Here is a 26,852-nt window from a genome sequence, read left to right as displayed (position 1 = left end):
AGAGAGAGAGAGAGAGAGAGAGAGAGAGAGAGAGAGAGAGAGAGAGAACACGAGTCTCAGGAGCTCAACTATGAAGTCTTTCAGCACCCATCACGTTGGGAGCCCTGGACTGTCTAGTGCCAGGGAGCCTCCAGTCCTGCCATGGGTGCTGAGACCAGCAGAGCATGGGGGTGGAGTAGGGGATGCTGTTATCCTGAGAAACAGCAGAGCATTTCTGTGTCTCAGAAGCCAAGTCTGTATCCATCCATCAACTGGCCCAGAATGAAGGGAAGAAAGCGCTGAGCAGACACACAGAGATTATGTGGAAAAGGAACTAGCAGGTGCTGGCTGTGGGCTGGGGAGGGTACTTCACTGGGAGGGTAGGGTCAGGGAGATGTCCTGGGCTGAGAGAGGTGTGCAGACAGAGGTCAGGCACAACAGGCCACAGGCAACTAGAGCAGGCTGATGTCCACAGACAGCAGCCAAAGCCGGGAGGGAAGGGAAAGTCAGGAGAGGGCCTGGGATTTAGTTTTATTCTACTTCCCAAGACACATGGCCTGGCCTGGAGGCACGCCCTCGCCTTTTCATTGGTGCTGAGCCCCTGGGGCTGGCTCTACTATGGCTGTCTGTTTCCCTAAGACCACAGAGTGCAGGCAAGTAGACTGGAGAGGAGTGGGGTGAGTGAGAAGGAGTCTGGGATAGGAATGGTGAAGGGGGCCAGGCACGGAAGCCTCGCCAGCCACCTAGACAAGGTGCAGGCTTCAGTTCCATGTGGGAACAAGAGCATGATAATTAGAGTGATTTGGGAACATGACAGGAGTGGGGGAGGGGACCCTTACGTTTGCTAATGATTCTGTTCAGGATGGTCTGTAACTCCTTGACACTGATCTCCATGTCCTAGGGGAAGAGAAGGATGCTACATGTTGGGTTCCCCGACTTCACGCAGGGGTTCCCCGTCTTACCATCCCCGCCAGGCCCTCACGTACATCCCCTGCCAACTTGCTGAACAAGGTTTTGAAGTTGTCATCGATCTCCTCTTCAGAGAGAACTTTCTGTACACCAAACAGAGAGATCAGGTTAAGGGTGCTGTGGCCTGGCTCTTGCTGGGAAGAATAACCTCTGGAGGTGGCGTGTGACACTCACAGTTATGAGTCACTCCATCTCTCTGAGCCTCACTCTTCTAACCTGTAAAATGGGATCTGCCCTCTGCCTAGAACTCTCGTAGCTTAAATGCTGGGTACAAGTCAGTTAGGTGTTGAAGAGTTTGGGTTAGGGGCCCTGCTGTGTGAACTTAGGCAAACTCATCAGCCTCTCTGTGCTTGTGTTTATCATTCAGAGGGTGAGATCATGAAGGACCTAGATGAGATAATGATGGAGAAGCAAGAAACACAGACCGAGCTTAGTTACTGCTTACTGTCATCACCACGGGCCCTTTGTGAACTGTAAAGTGCTGGGCAAACAAATGGCTAGTATTGTTCTTAAGGACTCCTATCTGGAGGCAGCTGCCCTGCCAGCTGGAGCCCACCTCTCATCGAATACCCAGGGCTGATGAAGGGACCACATACCTCATCGGGGAGGTTGGCCTGGATCTGGTCATCTAGTTCCCTGCAGAGTGGAGAAGAGGGCCAGTCAGAGGGGTCTGGGGAGATAAGGGAGGTGGGAGAGGGTTGGGAGTCTGCTACTCACTGGGTCCCAGCCTTCTTCTCTGAAAAGAAGCGCAGCAGGAAGTCACCCTCTTTGTTGGGCTCGAAGGTGGAGGGCACTACTATATATTCCCCGGGCGGCAGGCGGATGCGGTTACTGACTTCTCGGAGGTTGATAAAGTGTTCTGATTGTGCCCGAGAAGCATTGGCCAGGAAGAAGTCACGCTTCAAGTGCACAGGCTGACCCGCCAGCTGGCAGGAGGAAAGAAGCAAGGGGGACTGCAGTGTCCACTCTGTCTACCTTTAGACATTGGCCCAGAGCCCAGGCTGCAAGTCCTGGCTGCTAGGTCATGCCCACAGCCTGTGAGACTCTGATAAGTCACCTATACGTGAGTACCTGGGCCAGCATCTAAAGGTAGAGAGGGACAGGGTACTGCTGCCTCCCACCACAGTTTGTTTATTGTGGTTGGGGGAGGGATGTGAACGCTAAGGAGTGAGTGGAGGTCAGAAGAAAACTGTAGGAGTCTGTCCTCTCCTCTCACCATGTGGGTTCCAGGGATGGAACTCAGCTCATCGGGCTTGGGGACAAGAGCCTTTATCTACCCAGACAATTCACCAGCCCCCGGCCCCGGTTTTGATTGCCAGTACTGCACTAAATCAGGTATGATGGGGCACGCCTGTAATCCTATCACTCAGGAAGTAGAGGCAGGAGGATCAGAAATTCAAAGTCACCCTTGGCTCCACAGTGAATTTAAGGCCAGCCTGTGCTACATAAAACCCTATCCCAAAAATAAATGAATAAGAAATTCAATAAAACGAAATAAAAGAAAATGTGACTGTGGATAAGGGACTGCAAAACACTATGACGCAGGAGTTGTTCAGATGGCGGACCAGTGAGCACACTTGCGACACAAGCCTGATGGCCCGAGTTCATCTTTGGAAGCCACATAAAGGAGGAGGGAGAGAGCCAATCCACAAAGTCATCCTCTTACTCTACACTCATGATGTGGCATGTGTGCCTTACTCACACACACACACGTGTACACACACACACACACACGCACAAACACAGGCTCACACAGACACACACAGATACACACACACACATGCTCATACACACACACATAAACACAGGCTCACACAGACACACACAGATAGATGCACACACACACTCACACACATGCATGCACGCATGCACAAGTGTGTGCACACAGGCACTGGTTTGGTGCTTCCATGCACATGGGAAGACCTAGGCTCAATCTCCAGTACAGAAAAATAAATCTAAGATGCCATCATTGCCGTTATCATTCATTGGAGTGTTCCCTGTGTCACTGTGCCTTGCATGAAGCTGACTGGTGGTGGTACTTTGCTAACCACCTTGATGGCCCCAGAGGAAATGCTATTCTACTTTCCCTCCACTAAAACAGGGTCTCATGCAGCCTAGGTTGGCCCTGACCCCTCTTTATAGCCAAGGATAACCTCATCCTCCTGCCTTTCCCTCCCAAGTGCTGGGATTACAGGCATGAGCCACCATGCACATCTGGGAAGTGCCATGTCCCAAAACAAACCCCAAGGGTCAAGGCTTAAGCAACTGTTCAAGAGTACAGACCACTCAGCCAAGTGACTCCTGCTCCTAAGCCCACCCCACACCTGATTAGCATTTTCTCTGTGTGATCAGCAAGACAGATAGAGCCTGGCCTGTGCGCAGGCTGAGTGGGGATCTGAGGATAGGAGTTCAAATCCAATGTTTGGTCCTTGCTCCTGCCTCAGGAGTGCCGGGATTGTTCTACCTGATGAGCAAGAACTGGGAGAAACATTTTTCAGACAGTGACAAGGTGACATTTCCTGATGTTTATGTGTGGTAGCTCTGACTTCGGCCATGCTTCTCCCATCAGGCTGCTAAGTTCAGGGGCTGATGAACCAAGTAAGTGGTGAGAGGCACACCTACCTCCCGAGGGACCTGAAAGAGAGACCAGAGGATCATGCATGTTTGCCCAGGCAGCTAGGACAGACAGACATAGAGCTCCAGAGTTCTTAATGGAGGAAGCCCAGGGGACAGAAAATGGGCCAATGATGACACAGACCTAGCCTCCCAGTGGAAGAACAGGGACCTATGATCTGGGCCTCCCTCTGACTCAAAGCTGCTTAAAACAGCTGCCAGGTGGCCAATCACAGTGTGATAAACCCCAAGGACATCAGAGACTCCATTTCATCTGCTGCCAGAGGTTCTGAGTGTAGGCCAAGGCTATGGCCTTCCTCTACTCTGGCAAGAAAGATCGAGAAGTTTCCATCTCTATCTTGAACCAAAGAATAAGAAGCAGGGGAGACTGGGCAGTGGTGGCGTACGCCTTTAATCCCAGCACTTGGGAGGCAGAGCCAGGCAAATCTCTGAGTTTGAGGCCAGCCTGGTTTACTAAGTGAATCTGGGGATAGCCAGGGTATGGCTCAGCCTGACCTCAAAAACCAAATAAAACAAACCCAAAGAAAGAGGCAGAGGAGGAAGAAGAGGAGGAGGAAGAAGAAGAAAAGGAAGAAGAGGAGAGGAACAGGAGAAGGAAGAGGAGGAAAGGCAGCGGTGACAGCAGCAGCAGGCAGATGTACTAAGTAAGTCCTTGAACAGCCTCTCCCTGGGTAGCAGACCTTCCCCCACCTGCTCCAGAGGCCTCTGCTCACACCCTTGCTCCACAGAATGCCCCACTTTGTTACAAAGCTGAGCCCACAGTCTGACCCCAGAAGCTGTGGCACACATAGCAATCAACCACCTTCTTTCCCTAGAACCTTCCTTTCCTGCCAACAGACTCCTTTGCTCTCTCTGTAGCAGTGGGACTCAGTAGCTCATTCAGGAGGTCCACAGCCTCAGCTGTCAGCCTTTCAGGCCCTCAGGATGTGCCTTGGGCATCCCCTGGTGGATGCTTGCTGCAGTAGGCAGAGCTGGGCCCACCCCTGGCTAACCTGGTACACCGCAAAACCAATAGTCTCCATGTCCCGGCCAAAGCGTCGCTCCCTGCGGCGGTGCTTCTGCATGAGGGCCAACAAGAAGCTGCAGCCAGACTCTCGGTTGTCATAGTCATCTGCATCATCCACCTCCTCCAACCGGATCTTGAACTGGGGGTTTACCCAGAAGGTAGCTGCAGGAGGAGAGGAGGGTCAGAGGCAAGCAGGACAGGACATCTCAGCCCTCCCCAACACCTTGCTTCTTCTATTCATTCATAAGCTCATTCAATACTGGGGTTACATATGCCCCATGAGTGTCAGAAGACAGGAAAGCAGATGGACACGATACCTCTTCCAGAAGAGGAAGTAGGTGAATTATCAGGATTATTACAAAGAAAAGTAAACTGGAGGAAGTGCAGATTTATGGTAACTCAACGATATCCCAACTCAAGGCCCTGGGTTCTAAAAAGAAGCAAGCTAGTTGGCCTGGGATTGTGACAACAAGCTGAGTCCTAGTAGAGTAGGTGGTGCCTGGTTTTCTCAGTGTCTTTACAAGAAGCTTTGAGTCTGGTGCCTTAGACCAGTCAGTCATCCATGCTGGTCGACAGCACTTGAGCACACACGCGCGCACACACACACACACACACGCACACACACGCACATTTGGTTTTTTTTCTAATGATGCATGTGGGGGTAGGGGCGTGCACATTGAGTGCAGTACCCACAGAGGGCAGAAGAAAGCATGAGACGGCCTGGGGCTGGAGGTATAGGCAGCTGTGAGACACTGACCAAAATACAGGGATCGAAACTCGAGGCTCCTGAAAGAGCAGTGTGCTTTCGTAACCAATGAGCCATCTCTCCAGCCCAACAAAAAATTTTTTAAAAGACATTTTAAATAGAGACTATGAGGCCAGATGGCAGGTCTGAGAATGTGACGGTCGTCTCTACTCTGCAGAAAACCCAAGCTCACGGTGATGACGGTAACATTTAACTTATGACAAGGAAAAACTGTTCATAAAGGGAAGGGCAAGCCAAGGGGGACGCTCTAAAATCCTCGAATCGTTCAGCTCACCTAAGCACAGCACAGCACACTGGGCCAGGGCTCAATGGCAGGGCCTTTGTGACACATGTGAGTCCCCAGGTGTGAGTCAAAGTCTTGAAAAACTAACAATACAACATTAAAAAAAGTAAGGCCAGGCTGGGAGCTTGAGCCTGTGATCTCAGAGTGTAGAGGCAGAGAGACAGGACATGAGTTCAATTCCCAGAACCCACATCGCAAAGCCCCAGGCTGCCTGGGCAGCAGTGGCCCGTGCTTTTAATCCCAGCACTCAGCAGGGAGAGGTAGGTAAATCTCTGAGTTCAAGGCCAGCCTGGTCTACACAGTGCATTCAGGATAGCCAGAGCTGCACAGAGAAACCCTGTCTTGAAAGATAAATAAATAAAATTAAATAAATAAATAAATAAATGATTAAAGAAAGCAAGAAGTTGAGGCAGGAGAGTCAGAAGAACAAGGTCATCCTTGGCTGCAAACTGAGTTCTAGTTAAATTTGAGTCCTAGGGAACTTGGGCTACGTGACTCTGTCTCCCTTCCTCTCGGGGCGGAGCTAAGTGGGACTAGAAAGACTGCTCCTGGTGTGTATAACTACTCCTGCAGAGGACTGGGGTTACGTTCCCAGAACCCATTTGGTAGCTCACAAATTTCTGTAAGTCCAATTCTAGGGCATCTGATGCCGTCTTTTGACCTTCACGGGCCCCAGGAGTGCATGTGGTACACAGACATACATGTAGGTAAAATACCTATATACATAAAAGAAAACAAACAACTTTAAATATAAAGATACTCCTGAAGAAGGAATTCACCTTGGCTAATAACAGGACTTCTTATAAATCCATAACAATGCCAGGCAGTGGTGGCGCATGCCTTTAATCCCAGCACTAAAAAGGCAGAAGCAGGTGGATATCTGAGTTTGAGGCCAGTCTGGTCTACAGAGTGAGTTCCAGGACAGCCAAGGCTACACAGAGGAACCCTGTCTTGAAAACCCCAACAGATAAACAAACAAACAAACAAAAATATATCCATAACAATTACGTCAATGAGCAGTTGACAGAAGCTTAGCCTAGGGCCAGAAATACCCAAAAGACACAGGAACCGCACACTGGCACAGGCTAGGCCACAGAGGAAGCACAGGCCTCTCAGCTGTGGTACAGGAAACTGGTTCTTATAGGTTTGGAGAAAAGTTGAAGTGGAGAGAAGAGTATTTCCGAAAAACAACAGTGAGGACATAGGCCCAGCACAGGAGGACGCAGGCAGGAGCCCAGCACAGCAGTGGATCGGCCAGTCAGTGCTACCAGGAAGGAAAGGGCAGCTTTGCATCAGACCCCTGAGCAGAGGAAGCATGGGAGGAGGAGGTCAAGAGAGGGCGACATGTTTTAAGACGGGATTTTTCCATCAGGACCCAGGATGAGAGGCGAGCTGAAGAAGCAAAGTGCTTTCAGAAGAGAGAATTGGATCTGGGAATGATAGGCCTCTCCAGCAGCAAGGACACTTCTGTCACTGTCTCAAATTAGGAACCAGTGCAGACACAGGAACACACACACATCGGAGACAGACAGGGGAGGCAGAGGTGGGGACCTGAGGCGTCTTTCGTAACGACATCTCTCTCCCCTCTTTTCTTCCCCCCTTCATTCCTGCCTCTTCTTCTCTTTTCTGACAGGGCCTCATGCAGCCCAGGCTAGCCTCAGACTTGCTATACAACAACCAAAGCTGGCTTCGACCTCCTGATCCTCCTTCCTCTACCTCCCAAGCACCGGAATGACCGGTGTGAGCGGCCATGGGAGGCCCGGTTTCTTTTCAGTGAAGTGGGAGGTCTCAACCGGGGCAGCAGCAGAGAGCTGGAGGAGAGCAGAGGGTTCCTAGAGGAAGCTGGGGATCGCACAGCGTGCTTATTAGAGGTTTGTGGCTGTGGATTGACAAGGAAAGCGGCCTCCGTTGTGTGATTTCTCACCAGCTACATTTAGTGGTTCTGAGTCAGTAGAAAGCTGGGTTCAGTGGGGATTGCGGCTGTGCTGGGTGACAGAGGGAGAAACCAAGGAAGCAGATGTTTGCAGGGTCAAGATGAAAGCACAGAGGGCTGGCAGGATGGCTCAGTGGGTAAAGGCACTTGCCAGCAAGTCTCACAACTGCAGGTAGATCTCTAGGACAAACATGCTGGCAGGTGAGAACCAGCCCTAAAAATTATCCAATGACTTCCACACACGCACACACTGTGGCATGTGCACATGTGCACACACACGCATACCCCCATAAGATATATAAATGTAATACTTTTTAAAATGTTAAAATGATGATTTGTGACGGTAATGGGACTAGGGCTGTAGCTCAACTGGTAGAGGCCTGTCTAGCATCCACAAAGGCCCGGGCTGCATCCCTAGGCCACATAAACCAGGTGTTGTAATGTCCACCTGTAATCCCAACATTCTGGAAGCAGAGGCAGGAGGATCAGAAGTTCAAAGTCATCCTTGGCTACATAGCAAGTTCAAGATTGACTTGAGCTACATGAAACCCTGACTCGAAAAAAAAAATTAAAAAAAATCAAAACAAACCAAAAAAGCAATAACAAGAGAGAAATGGGAGGGAGACAGAGAGACAGAGAGGCAGGTAGAGAGAGAGCAAAATGAGAGAGTAATTAACATGGGCATCAACAGGGTCAGGTAACTCCTTGGGACTGAGGCCTAGGCAGGGGCAGATGTATTCTAGGGCAGTGAGTATGACTGCAAGGCCTAGAATGCTCTTCGGTGGGGCAGGGTAGAGCTGGAGTAGAGAAAAGGAAAGGGTTGAGTCACGGATCTGAGGGTGGGGGACATAGAGAGGCCATTCTATAATAGTCATGACATTCACCATTTGTGAGAGGGGACAGTAAGAGGACAGGCAGTCAGGGGGTAAGAAGGTTCTGGGGATGAGGAGTCACCAGCAGACATTTGGATAACAAGGTTTTCTCACCCAGGTCCCAGACAGTCTAGCACGTCCCTTTATTACCAGCCTTAAAGATAATTTAAGGAACATCCCATCATGACTATCTGTCTCCAAGGGACAGAACAGGCTCAGCCAGGTGGCTCTGCTCACACCCCAACCCTGTCTCTCAACTACTCACCTGGGTAGTTCCTGCAGCCTCCAGCAGTGCTTCCTCGGCGCCAGGTGCCCTCGTAAAATGTGGTATTCCAGTTCCGGAGGGTTCTGCTCTTGAGGGCATCAGGTGTAAGGTTACAGATTTCCAATTTGGTGAACTCACGGATGAAGTCTCGGAAGGACATCCTGAGGGCCCAAGGGCAGAGGTGAACCACAGTCCTCCATCATGAACTGGGTTTTAGGGGAGCAAGTGGAGAAAAAAGTGTTGCTTACCAGAATTCCCCATCCTCCATCTTGACCCTCAGCTGCTCTCGTTCATAGGGGTCCACTTTGTTCCACTCATAGGAGCTGTGGGAAGCAGGCACTGCCAGGGTCGGACACCACTGACCTACCTAACTTCTGCCCAACCTGGTGTATTTCTAGAGCCCAGATCAGCAGGCTTCTCTAGGGCCACCCTCTTGAGGTCCTTATAGATCCCATGTAAGGGTCCTTCTTCTTTTTGGGACAGGGTCACACTATGTAGCCCTGGCTGGATTCGAACTCACGGAGATGCACCTGTCTATGCATCCTGAGTGCTTGGATTAAAAGCCTAGCCAATTTTTATTTTTTAATTTTGTGTGTCTGGGTGGGGGTTAGGGGAGTGGGTGTGTGTGTGTGTGTTTGTGGAGGCCATGAAAGGGTGTTAGATTCAGATCCCGCCCCCCTGCATCTGTAGTTTCACGGGGTTATAAGCTTCCTAATGTGGTCGCTGTGACACAAACTCAGGACTTTTCTGTAGACAGTACAAGCTCTTAACTGCTGGGCCACTTTTTCCAGGCACCACCACAGTTTTTCTTTTTTTTTAGCCAGGGCCCTGCTGTATAATAGCCCTGGCTGGCCTGGCGCTTTATAGATAGATCAAGCTGATCTCGAACGCACAGAGATCTGCCTCTCTGCCGAGACTAGAGGTATATGCCGCCACACTCCTACTTCCTTTAAGACTAGGTAGCCTAGGCTGAGCTGGAATTCACTGTGCAGCCCAGGCTGACCCCAAATTTGTATTGATCTTCCTGCCTCAGGTTCCTGAACACTGGCATTACAAGCAGAAACCACCACATCCAGCCAGGGTTATGTTTTATCAAGGTCAAGTCAGATGCCCTGGGTGTATCCACAGGCTGCCCCAGTGCACACAGCCCTGGGTAGGCTCTGTCAGGGCAAACTCCCAAGATGTGACCCCTTCACTCAACTCTGAGTCCACATCCAGCCTGCTGGGCCCAGGCAGAAATGTCAAGGACACCTCCAGGCTCCCCAAACCTCCCTAACTAGTGCCCACAGTCCCGTGGCTTACTTGTCACTCCAGGGTCCTTTCCATTCCACTTCACCCCAGGGGTTCCGCATCCGGATTAGGTTCACCTGCTGGCCCTGGTAAGTTACCTGTTCCCCAGAGCGTGCATTAGTGTCATGACCTTGGACGGACCTCTGTCTTTACATCCTCACCCTGCTTACTACCCAGCAACACCAGGGCAACACAGTCCATCCACCGTAAAGCCAGTCCTCCAGGGATTCATAGCCCAGTGAGGCAGCTGTACAGATGAACTGGAGTCGCTAGACAGAAACATCAGTGCATACCACAGGATGGTTATCCCAGGTCAAAGGAAGAGGAATCACTTCCCACAGCCCGGGTCAGATGCCAGGGAGGCATGGAAGTAGGAACCACACTGCAGGGCAGATCCCATCCAGGGAGAATACCTGCTTGGCGCCCGTCACAGAGTATGCATGGCCCTTCACCAGGTTCTTAAAAGTAACAGCCTCCAAATCATGGATGTCAGAGATCTACAGAAGGAAATACGCACTGTGGTCAGAAAATGAGGTACCATCACTGCTTGGAGCATTCATGAGGCTCAGGCACTACCCCTTGCCCCCTTGCACACACAACCCCCTCAAAAGCCAATGGGAGAAATTGTTAGCGACTGACTCCTCTCCTGTCCACTCCATTGTTACCCACAAATGCTGCTCCTCCTGGGGAGCAGGGCCGAGCCTAGATACCTCACCAATGCCCTCACTGTGCTGCGCTGACTAGGGCTGGCCAGACTGAGTGTGCATATATACACACGTATAATCAAATTGTGAGTACACATATACACACTTATAATCATGTGTACCCCCAAGAGGGACTCAGCAAGGGAACAAACAAGGGGGAAAGAGAAGGCCAGATCCAGTGGGGCTAAACTTGCAGAGTCATATAGTCCTTTTTAAAAAGTTTAGTTTAGCTGGGCAGTGGTGGCGCACGCCTTTAATCCCAGCACTTGGGAGGCAGAGGCAGGCGGATTTCTGAGTTTGAGGCCAGCCTGGTCTACAGAGTGAGTTCCAGGACAGCCAGGGCCAGACAGAGAAACCCTGTCTCGAAAAAAAAAAAAAAGAAAGAAAAAAAAGTTAAGTTTAGGAGTTGGAGAGATGGCTAAGTTAAGAATGTTGGCTGCTTTTCCAGGGGACCTGGGTTCAATTCCCAGAACTCACATGACAGCTCGCAACTGCCTATAACTCCAGTTCCAGGGGGATCCAACACACACACACAGACATATGTGCAGGTGAAACACCAATCAATGCTCATAAAATAAAAATAAGTTATTTTAAAAGTTTATTTTCTAGTTAACTGTAAGTCTCTCTGTACGTGACTCTGGGTTGCTATGTGCACGTGAATGCAGATGCCCTTAGCAACCAGAGGCATCAGATTCTCCTCGAGTGGGAGTCACAGGCAAGTCATTACCTGATCTGGGTGCTGGGAACCGAACTTGGGTCTTCTTCAAGAGCAGTACATGCTCTTAACCACTGAGCCATCTCTCCAACCCTAAGACATTGTAGCATGGCATTGCCACTCACAAAGTTCACACTTGAGGATGGCTTAGTCAGTTCACAGATTTTAAAATCTCATTGTTTTAAGATTCCGAGATTTTGTGTTGGGCTCCATAGCAGCGTGTGGCCAACGATAGCCATGATGGGGGTGTGGAATGACCGAGGACAGGACTAGGGAGATCTAGACATGGCTGTGGGCACTGTGGGCAGACAACGGTAAGCAAGGAGAAAGGAAAGGAGGAGGAGCTGCCTGCAGAAATGGCTCAATGTTAGGAGCACTGGCTGCTCTCCCAGAGGTCCCAGGCTCAATACCCAGCACCCACAAGCAACTTTTACAGTTTACAACTGTCTGTAACTCCAGTTCCAGGGACTGGACACCTTCACGAAGACATACATGCAGGAAAAGTACTAATGCATATTAAATAAAAACAAACAAACAAACAAACAAGAATGGGAAGGAAAGGCAGCAGGAAGAAGCTAGGGAACAAGTTGGGGCACAGCTGAGGTCAGAGGTTTGAAGGAAAAAGTTGGGGATGGGGAGTACACATGGCGGTAGATGATAGGGAGGAGGTGATGGGCGGGACTTATCTTCGGCCGGAAATGAGGTAAGGGGGGGCTGTGTCTCAGGCTGAACTTGCGCTAAGGGTAAGCTTAGGGTTTGCCAGAGGAAGTTGGATATCACTCACATTAATGGAGCAGCCCAGCAAGGAGCCTCGTTCCAGGGCCTTCAGAATGATCTGGTAGAGGTCGCTGGGTGCCTTCTGCAGATCGTACCACTCGGTGACCCCACCGGTAAAGTCCTCGAAGGCCTCTGAAGTGCAGCCTCCCGAAAGGGCCTCGTAGCTGCCATTCACTCTGCGGGCAGCTCCAGGTCAGTTAGTAGCATCATCAAGCAGGACCAGGTAAGAGGGCCAGGAGCAACCCCTCCCCCCAGGAATGAAGATGTGCCCTGGGGATCCTACTCACTTAGCATAAGCTTTCTCAAGCAGAGCACTCCAGAACTCGTTGCCCTGGGCAGAGTGCACAAACACCAGCTTCCCGTCCTTGGTGGGCAGTAAGTCATCCACGACCACGTCTACCCACTCTCCAAACTGCCACAGCTGTGGGGAAGGGACAAAGTGAGCACCTGCTCTGGGGTCCCCCAGGCCTCAGTTCCAGCTTCAGCTGGGCTTACTAAATTCATGAGTAAATTCATCTGCTGGGTACATGTGTACCACATACATGTATCACACACACACATTCATAGAGGCATGCCTTTTGTCTACTAGAGTATACAATCAGCCCTCCTTAGCCCTGGGTACCACAACTATAGAAAACTAAAGGCACCTCAGCACTCAGGAGGTGATCTCTGTGAGTTCAAGGGCAACCTGACCTATACAGTAAGTTCCAGGACAGCCAGAGCTACATAGTAGTAAGCCGATGTCTCAAAAACAAAACAATTCTACAAAGCCAGATCTGGACCATGTAAATGGTTCTGGAGGCGTAGGTGTTAGCCTCTAAGCCTGAGAGCTGGGGCACAATTCTAGGAGCCACAGGATGGAAGGAGAGAGCTGGCCCTGCACATTGTCCTCTGTCCTTTACACAGACACACACTTAATCCTCGTCAACACACGCACACAAGCACACACATGGAAAATTATAAATAAATGGAATTAAAATGTTTAGATGAACAAGTACAGAACAAGGCTCACCTTCAGACATGGAGAGGGCGAGGGCAAGAAGGCCTCATGCCCACGTTCTTCCTCAAAGCAACCCTAGGGCCTGTCCCCTCTTACTTGCCTTCCTTTTTTTTTTTTTAATTTATGTATATAAGTTCTCTGTTTTTCTGTTAAGTCTGCACACCAGAAGAGGGCATCAGATCCCATTACAGATGGTTGTGAGGTACCATGTGGTTGCTGGGAATTGAACTCAGGACCTTTGGAAGAGCAACTAGTCCTCTTAGCACAGAGGCCAAATACCTTCTAGAGGGAGGGCTGCCGTACAGGGTGTGACCCGCCTTCTCAGCCTCGAAGCCCTTTGCCTCCCGCACAGGGCGTGACCCGGCCTTCTCAGCTTCGCAGCCCCTTGCCTCCCTATTTTAAGCCTGAGTGTGGAACTAAGTGAGAGATGTGGAAAGAAAATGCTGTGCTCAGACCCTGAGCCACAGACGGTGGGCTGCTTCCCAAAGTCACCAGGTTTACCCCGGGGTATGCAGGCCTAGGCTGCCTAGGGACAGAAGCTTCTGAGAGCACCAAAAATTGTTGCAGGAGGAAGCCCAGAATGATGATGTAAGAAGAGGCTCACTGAAGGATTTGAGAAGAGGTACCAAATGGGCCAATTAGAAGCTGGAAGAGGAGTAGATTGGAGATTTGAGGGAATGGGGCATGGAAAAAAGAGTAAGGAGTCTACACCCCTGCTGACCAGAGCTGGCTAGGTGTGGGCCGCTCAGCATAGAGTAATAGCCGCCATTTCTTCTCAGCCAGGGCAGAGTGAGGTAGTGGGGCCTAATTAGGCAGAAGGAAGGAACACAGAGACCCCTTCAGGTATGGCTGGGATCAACATAGTAGGAAGGCTTCAACTAAAAATTTTGGGGTGTGCCTCTCAACACTAGCTCCTGGAGAATTCACTAATGTAACTTGAAAACTGGGTCATGTTGGAAACATCAGGAAAGGTGGTTAAATGCCCAGTCTGTCTTTTCTCCTTCACTCTGTCAGGCTTGGCAAAGCTGGGAAACTGGGAAAGGGAGAATTGACACACAAAGATGGGGAAACTGAGGCTGGGTCGAAGAAAAGCCAAAGCACTCCTTCCACACTTTCTTTGCTAAGCACAACCTTACCTAGGAAAGCTGCAAGCTGAAAATACCTGCCTAACCATTCACACATGACTGACCAGAGGTGGCACAGAGAGGCCAAATACCTTCCAGAGGGAGGGCTGCCCATGCAGGGCGTGGCCCAGGTCATTTCAGCTTCACAGTGCTGTGGGCCATCCTTTCCCATCTCCCTAATGCCAGCTATGCCTCTGGCCCAGGGAGGGTGCAGGGACCTTCACCTGGAAATGAAAGATGCCAGCGTAGCCATCCTGAAAACTCTGGCCGTAGGGAACCACTCGGTGCAGAATAGTCTCGTTGAGAGTGAGGGAGGCAATGGCAGCCAGGAGCCAGCAGTCCCCTGGGATAGGAAAGACCCTTATCAGGCTTGTGCTTTGGATCTGCCCAGGGGAGGGAGGTTCTGTGTATGTGGGATGCCAGGGACCACCTGGGATTCCCTGGGTGGGGTACCCTTCATCTCCCCTCCGCTTACAGAAAAGACCCAGGAATCTGGGCAAACCAGCACCTGTGCTGATAGCCAAAGCCTGTCTGGGCCTGCAGGAGGGAGGAGTTGGGGCAGTGCCCAATGGAACGGCAACGGGAACTACAATGGGGAAAACACCCAGAACCCCACCCCTGGGGGCCTACCCAGTGCTCCCTGGCAGATGTCTGTTCGGGTGGCTCCATCCACGATGAACTGGGGGTTTGACAGCAGTTCCTACAAGACCCACAATCATATTTCTGGGCCAGTCTCTCCTAGAAACTGGCACCCAGACACCACTAATAATGAGGGCCTCAGTCCCATTGCCCTCCCATCATCAGAACCAAGTTCCACCCAGAGTGGCCCTCTTACCCTAGGACGCTTCCACTTGATGCCATAGGTTTTAGAGGAATGGGGACCCAGTTCCTTGAAGCCCAGGCTATGAGAAACCGGAGGGAAGGCCTCATCTTGGAAGAGGACCCCATTTTGCAGGCATCTTGCCCGCAGCGTCTCATAATCCTGGCCCAGGTACTTGATGGCGTTTTCATGGCGGCCCAAGCCCAGTTCCTTGTCCCGTTGCTTCTGCACTTGGGCTGACACCCCGGTGCAGTACACAGGTGTGATTAACTCCTCTGCCATCCTGGGAAACACATGGGCCTGGTAGAAATATAGGCCTTCCCAGGGATAAAACACAACTCCTGCCTGCTACCATTCTCTTGGACCCATTTCTCCCCAAACATGGTTCACTGCCCTCTTTACAGAGCCTGGGACTCTCAGACACTTTGTTAGGCTCCCAGAATCTGGAAAAGGGTGTCCAGTTTCTAGGTATCCTGGTCACCACCTCTCTTTTCCCTACTCCTACCGTTCAGAGTTGACAGTTTGGTGTCAGCCATTCAGTCAGGCAGTGTAGGGTGGAGGCCAGCCACAGCACGGTAGAACAAAGGTACTCCAGGTAAGGTCTCTGACCCCGTTTGCCTGCCTGTAAGCCCCTCCACACAGCTGCCAAGCAGCTAGTTCTCTTGCCCCTTTCCTCAGCTTAGGAACTGAAAACTCCAGGCATTGACGGCCTTCCACAAGCTGAACATCAGAGCACCCAGTGAACATTGGCCCAGCTCCAGGCGGACAGGTTGAGCTGAGCGCCTGGGCTGAGCTGCTTCCTGACCCCTACCCGTCAGGCAAGCAAGCAGAAGACTTGAAACAGGGGCCGATCAGTGACAGCACCCTAGTCCCAGAAGGAGTGGCCTGAGTCAGACAGTCGTAGTCTGGTCACCCAACTTCTTACCTGGGGAAGGGGAGTTTGGGAGTTTGCTGTGGTCCCTGGGGCTGGCTTCCTTGGTGGCAGCTCAGGGCAGGGCCCAACCAGGAAGAGCGCTCCTCCCTGCCCTCCTCCCCGCCCTCCTCCACCGCCCATCGGCCCTGGTCCCTCCCTCCATGGTCCTCCACCTACTCCTGAGGCTCTTACCGGGCTCCCTCTCAGGCTCTCCTTTATCTCCCCTGCAACACTTTTTATTATCTCTTACTTAGGGTGTCTTTCAGTCCCTCCCTCCTCCGCAGGCTCTAAGCCAGCTCTGCGAGAGGACAAATTGGTAAAAGGCAGAGTTGTCTCCCGGGAGGAGCCGGTCGCCGGTCCGGGTGAGGAGGGTTGGACTGGGACAGAAGGGCACCACCGGCCAGAGAGAGGGTAGGGCAAGGGGTATTTTTAACTAGGGCCACATCTCGAGTTGCAGAGCCGCGGGCCCCACCCTATGTCGCCCTCCGGGAAGGTACTGGGGAACGATCCGAGCTCGGTGACGCCTCCACTACAGCCCTCGACCCGCCTCCTGCGCCCCCGCGTGCCTCCTGGGTCGCAGCTGTCCTCCAGCCCAGCCGGCGCTCGGCGAAGCAGGGATTACCTCTGGCGGCCGCAACTGCTTTCTGGAGCCGCCACTGGCTGGATGAGAGCGGACTTCTGCCGGACGCTAGACAAACGGTAGCCCCACCCCGGCCAGTGCCTGCGGCAGACCCGCCGTAGGGCTGAGCCAGCTCCCCACCCCCTCACCTTAGGGCGCAGGCCTGCAGAGCTAGCACTCCGCCCTAGCGGTCTTTGCGCATTCCCTGCATGGCCTTAGATAAATCCCTGCCTTGATTTCCCCAACCATGCAGAAGAAAAAGAGGGACAATGGCCTCAGCCAATCTTTGTGTAGCATTCTGGCCTTCTCTCTCAAGTTCCTGCTCTACATACCTGGGATCAGCGCCCTTGTGGGGGTCACCTGACCCGGGAGAGGGCAACAGAGGCCCCGAACACCAGAGCAGGCCCCCTGGACGCACTACAAGTGTTTGGAGCGCCAAAGATGCAAAAGGATTGAGGCGGTCCCAAGGCTCAGGGCTCTTCACAGGTATGGAGGTCACAACATGGCCGATGCAGGCTACATAAAATGGACAAACATTCGTTGAATAGATGGTGCCTATCTTTCCTGGGATTCTAGGAACCTCAACACTCCAAAAGTTAAGAGCTGACTGCATCTGACTTTCCCACCTGGGCTTTGTACTCAGCTGGGCATAAGATGGTGAAGACGCCTCTGCCTTCACAGTTAATGGAGACAAAGAGTTGGTCCACACAGTTTTCCTGACTGAAGCCTGATCCAATGCAGCTGTCAGTAAAGGCTCTGATGAAACATAGGGACTATGGCAGGGATGGGGAGATGCGCACGCCGAGGGCGGGGGTAGGGTGGTGCCTGAAAAAAGCCTTGTCAGGTAGAAGAACTGAGGTGTCGCAGGTGTTGCTTAACGGGGGGGGGGGGCGCCCGAGAGGCCAGGTTAGGCAGATTGAGGGGTTCAGATTTTTGTTTATTTATGTGTGCACATGCATGCAAGTAACCACAAGAGGGCAGAAGAGGGTTTCAGACCCTCACGAGCTGGAGTTACAGGCAATCAAGAGACTGCACACTGAACCTAGCACCTCTAGAAGAGCAGCAAGTGCTCTTCTGAACTGCCAAGCCATCTCTCCGGCTCCTTTTCCTCCCTGAAATAAGATCTCACGTAGCCTAGGCTGGCTTTGAACTCTATGTGTAGCTGAGACTGGCCTTTAGCTCCCGATCCTCCTGCCTCCACCTCTCAACTGCTGTGATTACAGAATTTGCCACTAAGCCCTGCTAGTTTAGATTTCATTCTCGCGGGGCGGTGGTGGCCCACGCCTTTAATCCCAGCACTTGGGAGGCAGAGGCAGGCGGATTTCTGAGTTCGAGGCCAGCCTGGACTACCGAGTGAGTTCCAGGACAGCCAGGGCTACACAGAGAAACCCTGTCTCGAAAAACCAAAAAAAAAAAAAAAGATTTCATTCTCTTGGAGTTGGCTTAGAGTTGTACAAGCAACGAAGGCTAAATAAGGGTGGGTTGGAAGGGACAAGAGAAATGGGCAACCAGATCAAAGAATGTTATAGCAGGGCAGTGGTGGCGCACGCCTTTGACCCAGTACTCTGGAGGCAGAGGCAGAGTGATTTCTGAATCAGAAGCCAGCCTGGTCTATAGAGAGAGTTCCAGGACCCCAAAGGGAGCTACTCAGAGAAACCCTGTCTTGAAAAACAAAATAAATAAATAAATAAATAAATAAAATTAAGGGACAGATAAGGATGGCTCAAGCCAAAAAGGTGTCCCCATTGGAGGGAACGGAACATTTTTGATGATCCGTGGTGTACTGCTATAAGGAGGGGATGGTCTGTGTTTGGGGGGGGTTGCTGAGTAGGGGCAGGAACACTTCAGCAGATAAAGCCCTCTCTTCTTCTCCTGATTGTGCTTGACCTGGTGTCCCAGAGGTTCTTACTCTTTGGAAGCCATGTGGACCCTAAGTGCCACCACTTTGGTGCTGTACCCACATTCATTGTCACACAAGAGATGAACTTGACAAGATGGTCATTGAGGGTAGTGCCAGTCTCAGGCATGAAAGGTAGAATAAGGAGGCTACTTTTAAGCTGCAGGAACAAACTGGTCCTCAGGGAATGCCCTCCAGACTGATTCACTATTTTTTTTTTGAAACAAGGGGTTTTTTTTGTTGTTTTGTTGTTTTTGTTTTTTGTTTTTTGTTTTTTTCGAGACAGGGTTTCTCTGTGTAGCCCTGGCTGTCCTGGAACTCACTCTGTAGACCAGGCTGGTCTCAAACTCAGAACTCAGAAATCCGCCTGTCTCTGCCTCCCAAGTGCTGGGATTAAAGGCGTGCACCACCACCGCCTGGTTAAACAAGGTTTTGAAACAAGGCTCATGTGCAAGCCACAGTGTCCATGTTTCTGTTTGATCTTTCTGCCTTATGTGCTCTGGAAATCAAACTCAGGTTGTCAGGTTTGGCATCAAGCACCTTTGCCCACTGAGCCATCTTACAGATCTTCTTGAGAAAATGGTGTCTTGAATGATTCTGGACCTTAGACTTTCTGGAAAAGGGGGGGGGAGAAAATGAGGAGATAAGTGGTTACCAGAAGGTGGAAAGGAAGGGCTGACTGGATGGATCACAGGACATTTTCAAGGCCAGGAAGCTACAGGCATGATGGATACAGGGCATGGCACTGTATCTGTAAACCCCCAGATCAGCAACATCAAGGATGAACCTGATGGTGAGCTGTGGACTTCAGGGAATAACACTGTGTTTATATTGTTTCAACAATTGTAACAAGCAAAGCAGAGAAATGGGAAATGGCAAGTTTCGTTAGTTTGTGAGCTGCAGCCTTGTGTAGCTTAAACTTGTCTTGAGTTCATGGTTCTCCTGCAAGAGCAGCAAGACTGGGGTTCAGTTCCTAGAATCGGTGTGAGTACTTGCAGCCATCCATTCTGGTGCCCTCTTCTGGCCTCAGTGAGCATTGCCCAAAATGGCACACATACACAAACAATCATAAACATTAAATGAAAACAAATCTGTACTAAGTAGGGCTGAGGATGTAGCTCAGTGGGGTAGAACACTTGCCTAGTGTACACAAAGCCGTCTGTCTTAGTTTGAGTTTTATTGCTGTGAAGAGACACCATGACCAAAGCAACTCTTATAAAGAAAACATTTAATTGGTGCTGGGTTACGGGTTCAGAGGTTCAGTCCATTATAATCATGGTAGGAAGCATGGCAGCATCCAGGCTGATTTGGTGCTGGAGGAGCCAAGAGTTCTACATCTTGATCTAAAGACAGCCAGGAGGAGATTGTCTTCTGCGCTGAGCAGAGTCTGAGCATGGGACACCTCAAAGCCCGCCGACAGCCTTTCTCCAAGGCCGTGGCTCCCAACAGTGCTCCTCCCCATGGGACAAGCTTATTCAAACCACCATTCAAACCCTCCATGCAATGCCCAGAACTGCTTAAACTGCATGGTGGTGTGCTCTCTTGTTCCTACAACAGGGAGGAGGAGGCAGAAGCATCAGGATTTCAAGTCATCTTCAGCTACATGACAAGTTTGAAATTTCAGGATCCTGTCTCAACAACAACAATAAAAACCTAATATAGATGATGCTCTGGGTTCAATCTCTAGCAGGAGGAATGAATGGGAGGGAAGAAAGAAGGGATGGATGTCTAAGTTGCTTTTCTGTTGCATGCTTAGATACTGTAGCTGCCTGCAGCCAAGGGATAACTGGGTTCACCTGAAAGGGCGGCTGAGAATGAAAGGAGGATGGAGGGCGAAAAGAGATGAAGCCAAGACAAGGTATTCTCATCAAGGCTTGAAGTTTAATGTTCAGCTCTCAATATAAAGGGAAACCCCCACCTCCACCACTGAACTCCTTCTTGCTTCAGCCTGCGTGGGTGAGGGGGACCCATCCTTAATGACAGCCAGAGGTGTCTCAAGGCAAGCTCAGCAGGCAGTCTATTCTTCTCAGCTCCTGTAGCAGACTGTAGTGTAGCCAAGGTGGGTAACACCTTCTGGGTCCTATTAGTTGGTCTACTGTGGTAACCAAGATCTTTCAGGCCTGTTCAAGGGCACAAGATACCATGGCCAAGCCAACTTAGACAAGAAGGTGTTCAGGGGGCTATGGTTTCAGAGGGTGAGTTCATGCCTGTCATGATAGACAGCGCAGCAGCAGCAGCAGGCAGGGAGGCATGGCACAGAAGTGGTGGTTAATAACGGAGTGGGCTTTTGGCACTCCTCCTCCAACAGGGTCACACCTCCTAATCCTTCCCAAACAGTTCCACCAACTGGGGATCAACTAATCGAACATGTAAGCCTATGGAAGCCATTCTCATTCAAACGCCCATGAGAAAGCAAGGGGAAATCCTAGGGAATTCACACTACATATTTAGTGTTGCATGGTGAGGTAAGTACTTGGGATGAAATGGGTGAGAGGGAGGGATTGCCAAGGGCCTTGAGAAAACTTTTTTGGGGGTGATGTTTATTCTTCTGACTATAAAGGTTTCATGGATATATGACATGTCTATTGAAACAAGATATTCATTTTAAATCTACGTAGTTTGTTATGTGTCAATTATATCTCAATAAAACTTTTAAAACCCACAGGAACTTACTGATGGGGGAGAGGCTCTTGGGAAATGGGATGTATCAAATGCAACTGTAGCCTCTGAGTGGGCTAAGGAGATGAGAGTGTGTTGAATTGGCTATTTTATTCGTCGCTTCTTTTACCTACCGCTCTTCTCCACCCCAGTCTCGTCCACCCGCAACACTAGGTAGGAGAGAGAGAAGGCTAGAGGGGAAGGGAAATCAATATTGTTAGACTACTTCCGGCTGATTAAGAGTGGCAAGTTCTTTATCGTGATACCCGGTTTCTTCTTGTTTGTTTGCTCACGACCACTTCATAAACCCCAGTGGCAGGGGGAGCAGCAGCCTCCCCTCTCTTGGAGCTCTGCCATTTATACACCCTCTTAAGAGTCCCCAGAATTCCAAATGTAAACTGTCTTCAGCTGGCAGAATCACACCCCTGCCAGAGGTCCCCCCGTTTCACCGTTAGCTTTCAGGGTTAGTGTAGACTATACAGGCTAAAGGTTCCTTCATAGGTAACTCCCCACCTCAACCGTCGTCCACGGACAGGATGCTCAACCGACTTCCTTCTGTCTGTTTAAACCAATGGTTTCTGTCCAGTTGATACAAACCTAGACAACTGGGCAGAGAGAATCTCCAAGAAAATGCCTCTGTAAGACTCTCCTGCAAGGGCCGGGGGGACTGGGAGGCGTATAGTGAGGGAAAACTGCAATCAGGATGTGTTGTATAAGAGAAAAAAAACATAAAAATTTAAAAAAGACTGTTCTGTGAACAAGTCTGTGGAATATTGTCTTGATTAATGGTTGATGTGGAGGGCTCAGGTCCCCGTGGGCACGTGGAGGGCTCAGCTCACCGTGGGCATGTGGAGGCCAAAGGTTGATGTAAAGAATCATTCTAAGTCCTCTTCCAGCTTACCTACTGAGGCAGGGGCTCAGTCAAACCCCAAGCTCACCAAATGGCTGGCTGTCCCCTTAGGCAATTTGCTTTGGGGATCCCATCTCTGCCTTCCAAAACTGGAATTGTAGGCAAGCTACCATGCCCAGTCACTTTGAGAATTTAAACTCTGGTCTTCTCAACTTCTGGGCAAGTGCACTTTAACTACTAAGTTATCTATCCAGTCCCAAGACGGGCCATTCTAAACAAGCAGCCCTGGTCCTGTGACCTCATTAGTGTGAATTCCACATGAATTCTCCTTATTTATAATCCAAGGATGTCTTTGAGGGACAAATTCTATCACAGAAAATTGTACAGGTTTTAGGAGTTGTGTGTTAGGAACAAAGTCAGAGGTCAACATATGTATACTATATTCATACATGTATGAATATGTGCTACACACACATATGTCTGTTTACACTTAGGTTTTCTTTCCTAGAGAACATCATAAGAAACTCATGAGGGGCCACTGAGATGGACTATTGGGTAACTTGCTCTAAAAGTCTTACAATGTTTTTGAGATCTGAAGCCAATGGTGGAGGGAGAGGACCATGTCCTGAAAGTTAACCTCTGATCTACACACACACGCACACACACACACACACTCATACATACATACATACACACAGACATATAAACACAGAGTCATATCCACAATAATAATAGATACAATTTTAACGAAAAAAAATTGTGGGGCCAGGCAGTGGTGGCGCACGCCTTTAATCCCAGCACTTGGGAGGCAGAGGCAGGCGGATTTCTGAGTTTGAGGCCAGCCTGGTCTACAGAGTGAGTTCCAGGACAGCCAGGGCTACACAGAGAAACCCTGTCTCGAAAAACCAAAAAAAAAAAATTGTCACTGTTGAAGTGTCTGGGGTTAAGATTAGAGGACTCTTCAAGGAGGGCTGGAGAGATGGCTCAGTGGTTAAGCGCACTGGCTGCTCTTCCCAAGGTCTTGAGTTCAATTCCCAGCAGCTGCCACATGGTGGCTCACAACCATTTGTAATGGGGTCTAATGCCCTCTTCTGGTGTGTCTGAAAAGAACAAGAATGTACTCACATACATAAAATAAATACATACATATTTAAAAAAAGAGAACTCTTCAAAATGTACTCATGAGGCTGGGTGTGTAAATAAGCAGGAAGAGGCCACACCCAGCGTGCACAGGTCCTGGGTTCCACCCAGACAGACAGACAGACAGACACACACACACACACACACACACACACACACACATACACACACGTGATTACACATCTGTAATCTCAGCACTTGGGAAGCTACAGCAGAAAGATTGATGTAAATTTAAGGCCAGCCTGGGCTAAATAGTGAGTTTTAGGGAAGTGTGGGCATAACAAGACTTTTGTCTCAAAACAAAAGATGAAGAAAGAGAGGGAGGGAGGGATGGAGGGAGGGAGGAGGGGGAGGGAAGAAGGGGGAGAGAGAGAGGAAGGGAGGGGGGGAGAGAGGGTGACAAAAAGAAACACTTTGCAGCCTCCATCTTGGCTTCTAATGTCTTAGCCTCCAAGCTTTCTGACCTCTGCTCCTTGGGAACCACTCCTAGAACCTCCCAAGTGCAGGAATTACAGGCCGAGCTGCCACACCTGGCATGGGACCAACTTTCCATGAGTGTCTAGGTTCAGTTTAAATGTCACCCCTCTAGGCAGCCTTTCCCTCCCCATTAACAGCAAATTTACTTTTGGGGTTTGCTTTGGAGGCTGTGAGGGTTGAAGCTGTGGTCAGCAGGAGCTCTGCCGTCGAGCTCACCCGCAGGACAGATGTTCACTCTTCTGGGTTCTCAAGATGTCTCTGGGGCAGGAACTGTTGTAACAGTTAATCCAGTGCAGCTGACTGCAGCTGCGGGAAGGGAGCCTGCCTCATCTGGTTGGTTTTCAAACAAGGCGTCTTGTAGCCCAGGCTGTTCCTCAGGTTCACCATGTAGCACAGGATGACTGATCTCTTGATCCTCCTGCCTCCACCTCACTTGGATTACAAGTGGACACCTCTGTCCGGCTGCCATGCCCACCACTCACACAGACAAACCCCTGAAGTTGTTTCTCGATGGGCTCTAGAGCTGCTTCCCACGTGAGCTCTTAGTTGGTTCCAGATGTCTCCTCTCTCTCAATCCTCTCCACACCCATAGGAGAAGAAAGGATGTCACAGAAGGGAAACTGAGGCTCAGGATGACAGCAACTGGCCACCAGCGGGGGGGTGGGGGTGGGAGGTGGGGGATAGAGCTGGTATTCTACTTTTACTGTCTGATACCTCCTGGGCCTTTACTCCACCACCTGAGGCCAAGAAATCAAGCCAGGACCTGAGCAGCGTCAGGCTAATCAGATGCTCAATTGCTCTTGGAGCGGACACCTGAGTGGGGTGTATTTCAGTTTAAGAGGAAAGTGAGGGGCAGAGTCAACACTGCCAGCCCGAGGCCCACAGGCATGAGGGCTCACAGTCCGTGGCAGATCATAGCTTAACCAGAAAGCAACCAGGTAGCTCTTGATCCTTTGGAGGTCATCAGCTAGGGCTAAGTGAGGGCTGGGGAAGATGCAGATACAGGATACCATGGGACTGCACTGGGAAACCTGCCAAGCCCACAAAGCTAGGAAGAGGCAGAGCAAGATCCAGCCTATATGCCCTTCCCTCTCTTGATCCAATATTGACTCGAACAGCTTCTGGCTTCTAACTCAGAGGTGTAGATGCCTGGCTCCAGTTCCACTTGAGGGTACTAGAACATCACCTGGAAGACTTCTGACCACTGAGAGATCATTTTGGTAGTGAGAACAATGGTCCTCAGATGGCAGAGAAGCACCACCACCACCACCCCACCCCACCCAAAAAAAAATGCCCACTGTGGTGCAGGGGCTAGTGGCTGCGCCCAGTGGGGAGGGGCTCCTGACTTGAGAGCAGCACCTTTCACCATGGTACTGGTATAGTTGCAGGCCCCGAGAGTTGGCTCCTCGGCCATGATCTGAGAAGGGCAGAGTGGACTATGAACAGCGGTGGAGACCCAGCTTCCTCATCCCTGGCAACCAGCCAGACCTCACCTCCTCATAGCTCACTGCAGCCCTCAGAAGGCCACAGAGGATCCCTATTGCTCAAGAACTCTCCCGCTAGGGGACACTACCGGGGCCCATGAGGGAGATTTCAAATTTAGGCTCCTCCACATCCTCCTCCATGTCATTTGCAAGGAACTTACTTGGAGAAGAATGAGATGGGGGAGGGGAGGTAGTGGTGGCGGGGTGGGGGTGGGGGGCTTGTGTGGCCTTGCCCTGCCAGTCAGCCCATCACAGCCACTCATAGCGACAAAATGTATGTACCCTCTCGGACCTTACGGTTTGCACTTGGCAAGTAGACCAGATCCATGGGCAAAAGGTACTTGGAGGGAAGAGGATCGGAATGAGCCAGTGGGGGGGAAGAGCTGGCAGCTAGGTTCATTCACTCACAAGACATTTTGGTGCAGGGAAGAAAAGGTAAGGAATAAGCTAGGCACGGAGGCAGGAGGATTGGGAATTTGAGGTATGCAAAACTATATTGACAATTAGAAGTCAGCCTGACCTACATGGGCTTTGTCTCTCAAAACCCAGATAAATGAGTAAATAAAGGAATAAATAAATAAACCCCAGCATGCAGGAAGGTGGTTCAAGAGATTGTTTGGGTTTGAAGCCAGCCTGAGTTTGAGCTGCACAGTAAGACCTGTCTCAAAATACACAAGTAAATGCATCAATAGCCAGATGTGTACCAGTATAATCCTACTCGGGGGAAGTGGAGGCAGAGGGATCAGAAACTCAAGGCTGCTCAAGGCTATGTACCAAGTTGGAGGCTAGCTAGGGAGTTGATTCAGCAGTTAAGAGCACCTACTCTTCTACAGGATCTGGGTTCAAGTCCCAGCAACTACATGGTTGGTGGCTCACAACTATCTATAACTCCAGTTCCAGAAGTCAGGTGACCTTTTCTGGCCTCCGGCAGCAGTAGACATACATATGGTACACAGACATTCACACAGGCAAAATACCCGTACAAAGAAAATAACCTACACACACCACACAAATGAATATGTAGGAAGACACAATGAGGGAGATGGGGAGGGCAGCCTTAAGATATAGGCTTAAGGATTAAAAAAGCAAGTCTATCACAGGAGATCAGGGGACCCAGCACCCCAGTTCAAACACCACTAACTCAACCATCCCTGCAAGCAACTTTGAGCCTTTACCCCTGCTGTGTCTCACCTTATCTGAAATCTGAAAGCAGGGACTCTTTCAAGAGGAATTGTGGGGGGTCCTCTGCAGTAGAGAAGAGAAGCAGGGGTCGCAGGTCACCCCTTGTTGACACCATCATATGAGAAGCACTGAAGTGTAAACCACTTTAAAGCAGGTTCTGACATGACCCCACCGCATGCCAGACTTGCCAACCGAGGGGGAGAAGGCCAAGGCCTCAGACATCTTTGATTGGTAGGGCTAATTCCATTCTTCACACAGCTGCTCCCCCGGCCCCACCTCATTTCATGCCAGTCCCTAGATGAAGCCCTCCTGGGACCCCAGGCCAGGAGTGCAGCAAGGCAAGGTTGGCCTCAGTGCAGCTGTGCTAAACACACATGTTTATGTTATTCCTGCTGGAACAGAAGACCCATTTTACAGAAAACTGAGGCCTCAGCAAAGTAAAAGTGGGCCAATAGGATTCCAAAAACTCAAGTAGTTGACCTTCTCTCTATTCAC

The 26,852-nt window shown here is 50.5% G+C and overlaps 1 protein-coding gene and 1 long non-coding RNA gene across 4 annotated transcripts in view; one reads left to right on the top strand and one right to left on the bottom strand.

Moving 5' to 3' along the window:
• Positions 1–16,792, bottom strand: part of Capn1 (calpain 1) — a 21,318-nt gene extending 4,526 nt beyond the window's left edge. Inside the window, exons 1-16 of one of the 2 annotated variants that reach the window (XM_028770863.1) lie at positions 16,673–16,792; positions 15,153–15,420; positions 14,948–15,017; positions 14,542–14,660; positions 12,481–12,614; positions 12,201–12,369; positions 10,411–10,494; positions 10,010–10,095; positions 8,956–9,030; positions 8,708–8,868; positions 4,575–4,750; positions 3,571–3,582; positions 1,666–1,874; positions 1,545–1,584; positions 966–1,031; positions 819–876 (exon numbers count right to left, since the gene is read on the bottom strand). In XM_028770863.1, the coding sequence (XP_028626696.1) occupies positions 819–876; positions 966–1,031; positions 1,545–1,584; positions 1,666–1,874; positions 3,571–3,582; positions 4,575–4,750; positions 8,708–8,868; positions 8,956–9,030; positions 10,010–10,095; positions 10,411–10,494; positions 12,201–12,369; positions 12,481–12,614; positions 14,542–14,660; positions 14,948–15,017; positions 15,153–15,419 (1,726 nt within the window). In that variant the 5' untranslated portion in view covers position 15,420; positions 16,673–16,792. Of the gene's footprint in view, positions 1–818; positions 877–965; positions 1,032–1,544; positions 1,585–1,665; positions 1,875–3,570; positions 3,583–4,574; positions 4,751–8,707; positions 8,869–8,955; positions 9,031–10,009; positions 10,096–10,410; positions 10,495–12,200; positions 12,370–12,480; positions 12,615–14,541; positions 14,661–14,947; positions 15,018–15,152; positions 15,421–16,062; positions 16,154–16,672 lie in introns of those variants that run through there. The other variant, XM_028770862.1, reaches the window with a different exon arrangement.
• On the top strand, positions 16,581–21,093 carry LOC114624105. Of its 2 annotated transcripts, none has more exons than XR_003711889.1 (3): positions 16,581–17,155; positions 20,323–20,424; positions 20,904–21,093. It is a non-coding gene; the product is annotated as an uncharacterized LOC114624105 (long non-coding RNA). The 2 variants fall into 2 exon arrangements; XR_003711888.1 differs by having other exon boundaries at positions 20,875–21,093.
• Positions 21,094–26,852: the final 5,759 nt, after the last annotated feature.

Source organism: Grammomys surdaster, unplaced genomic scaffold (assembly GCF_004785775.1).
Source record: "Grammomys surdaster isolate TR1022 unplaced genomic scaffold, NIH_TR_1.0 205, whole genome shotgun sequence".
Taxonomy (NCBI): domain Eukaryota; kingdom Metazoa; phylum Chordata; class Mammalia; order Rodentia; family Muridae; genus Grammomys; species Grammomys surdaster.
This window is presented reverse-complemented; position numbering and strand designations above follow the sequence as displayed.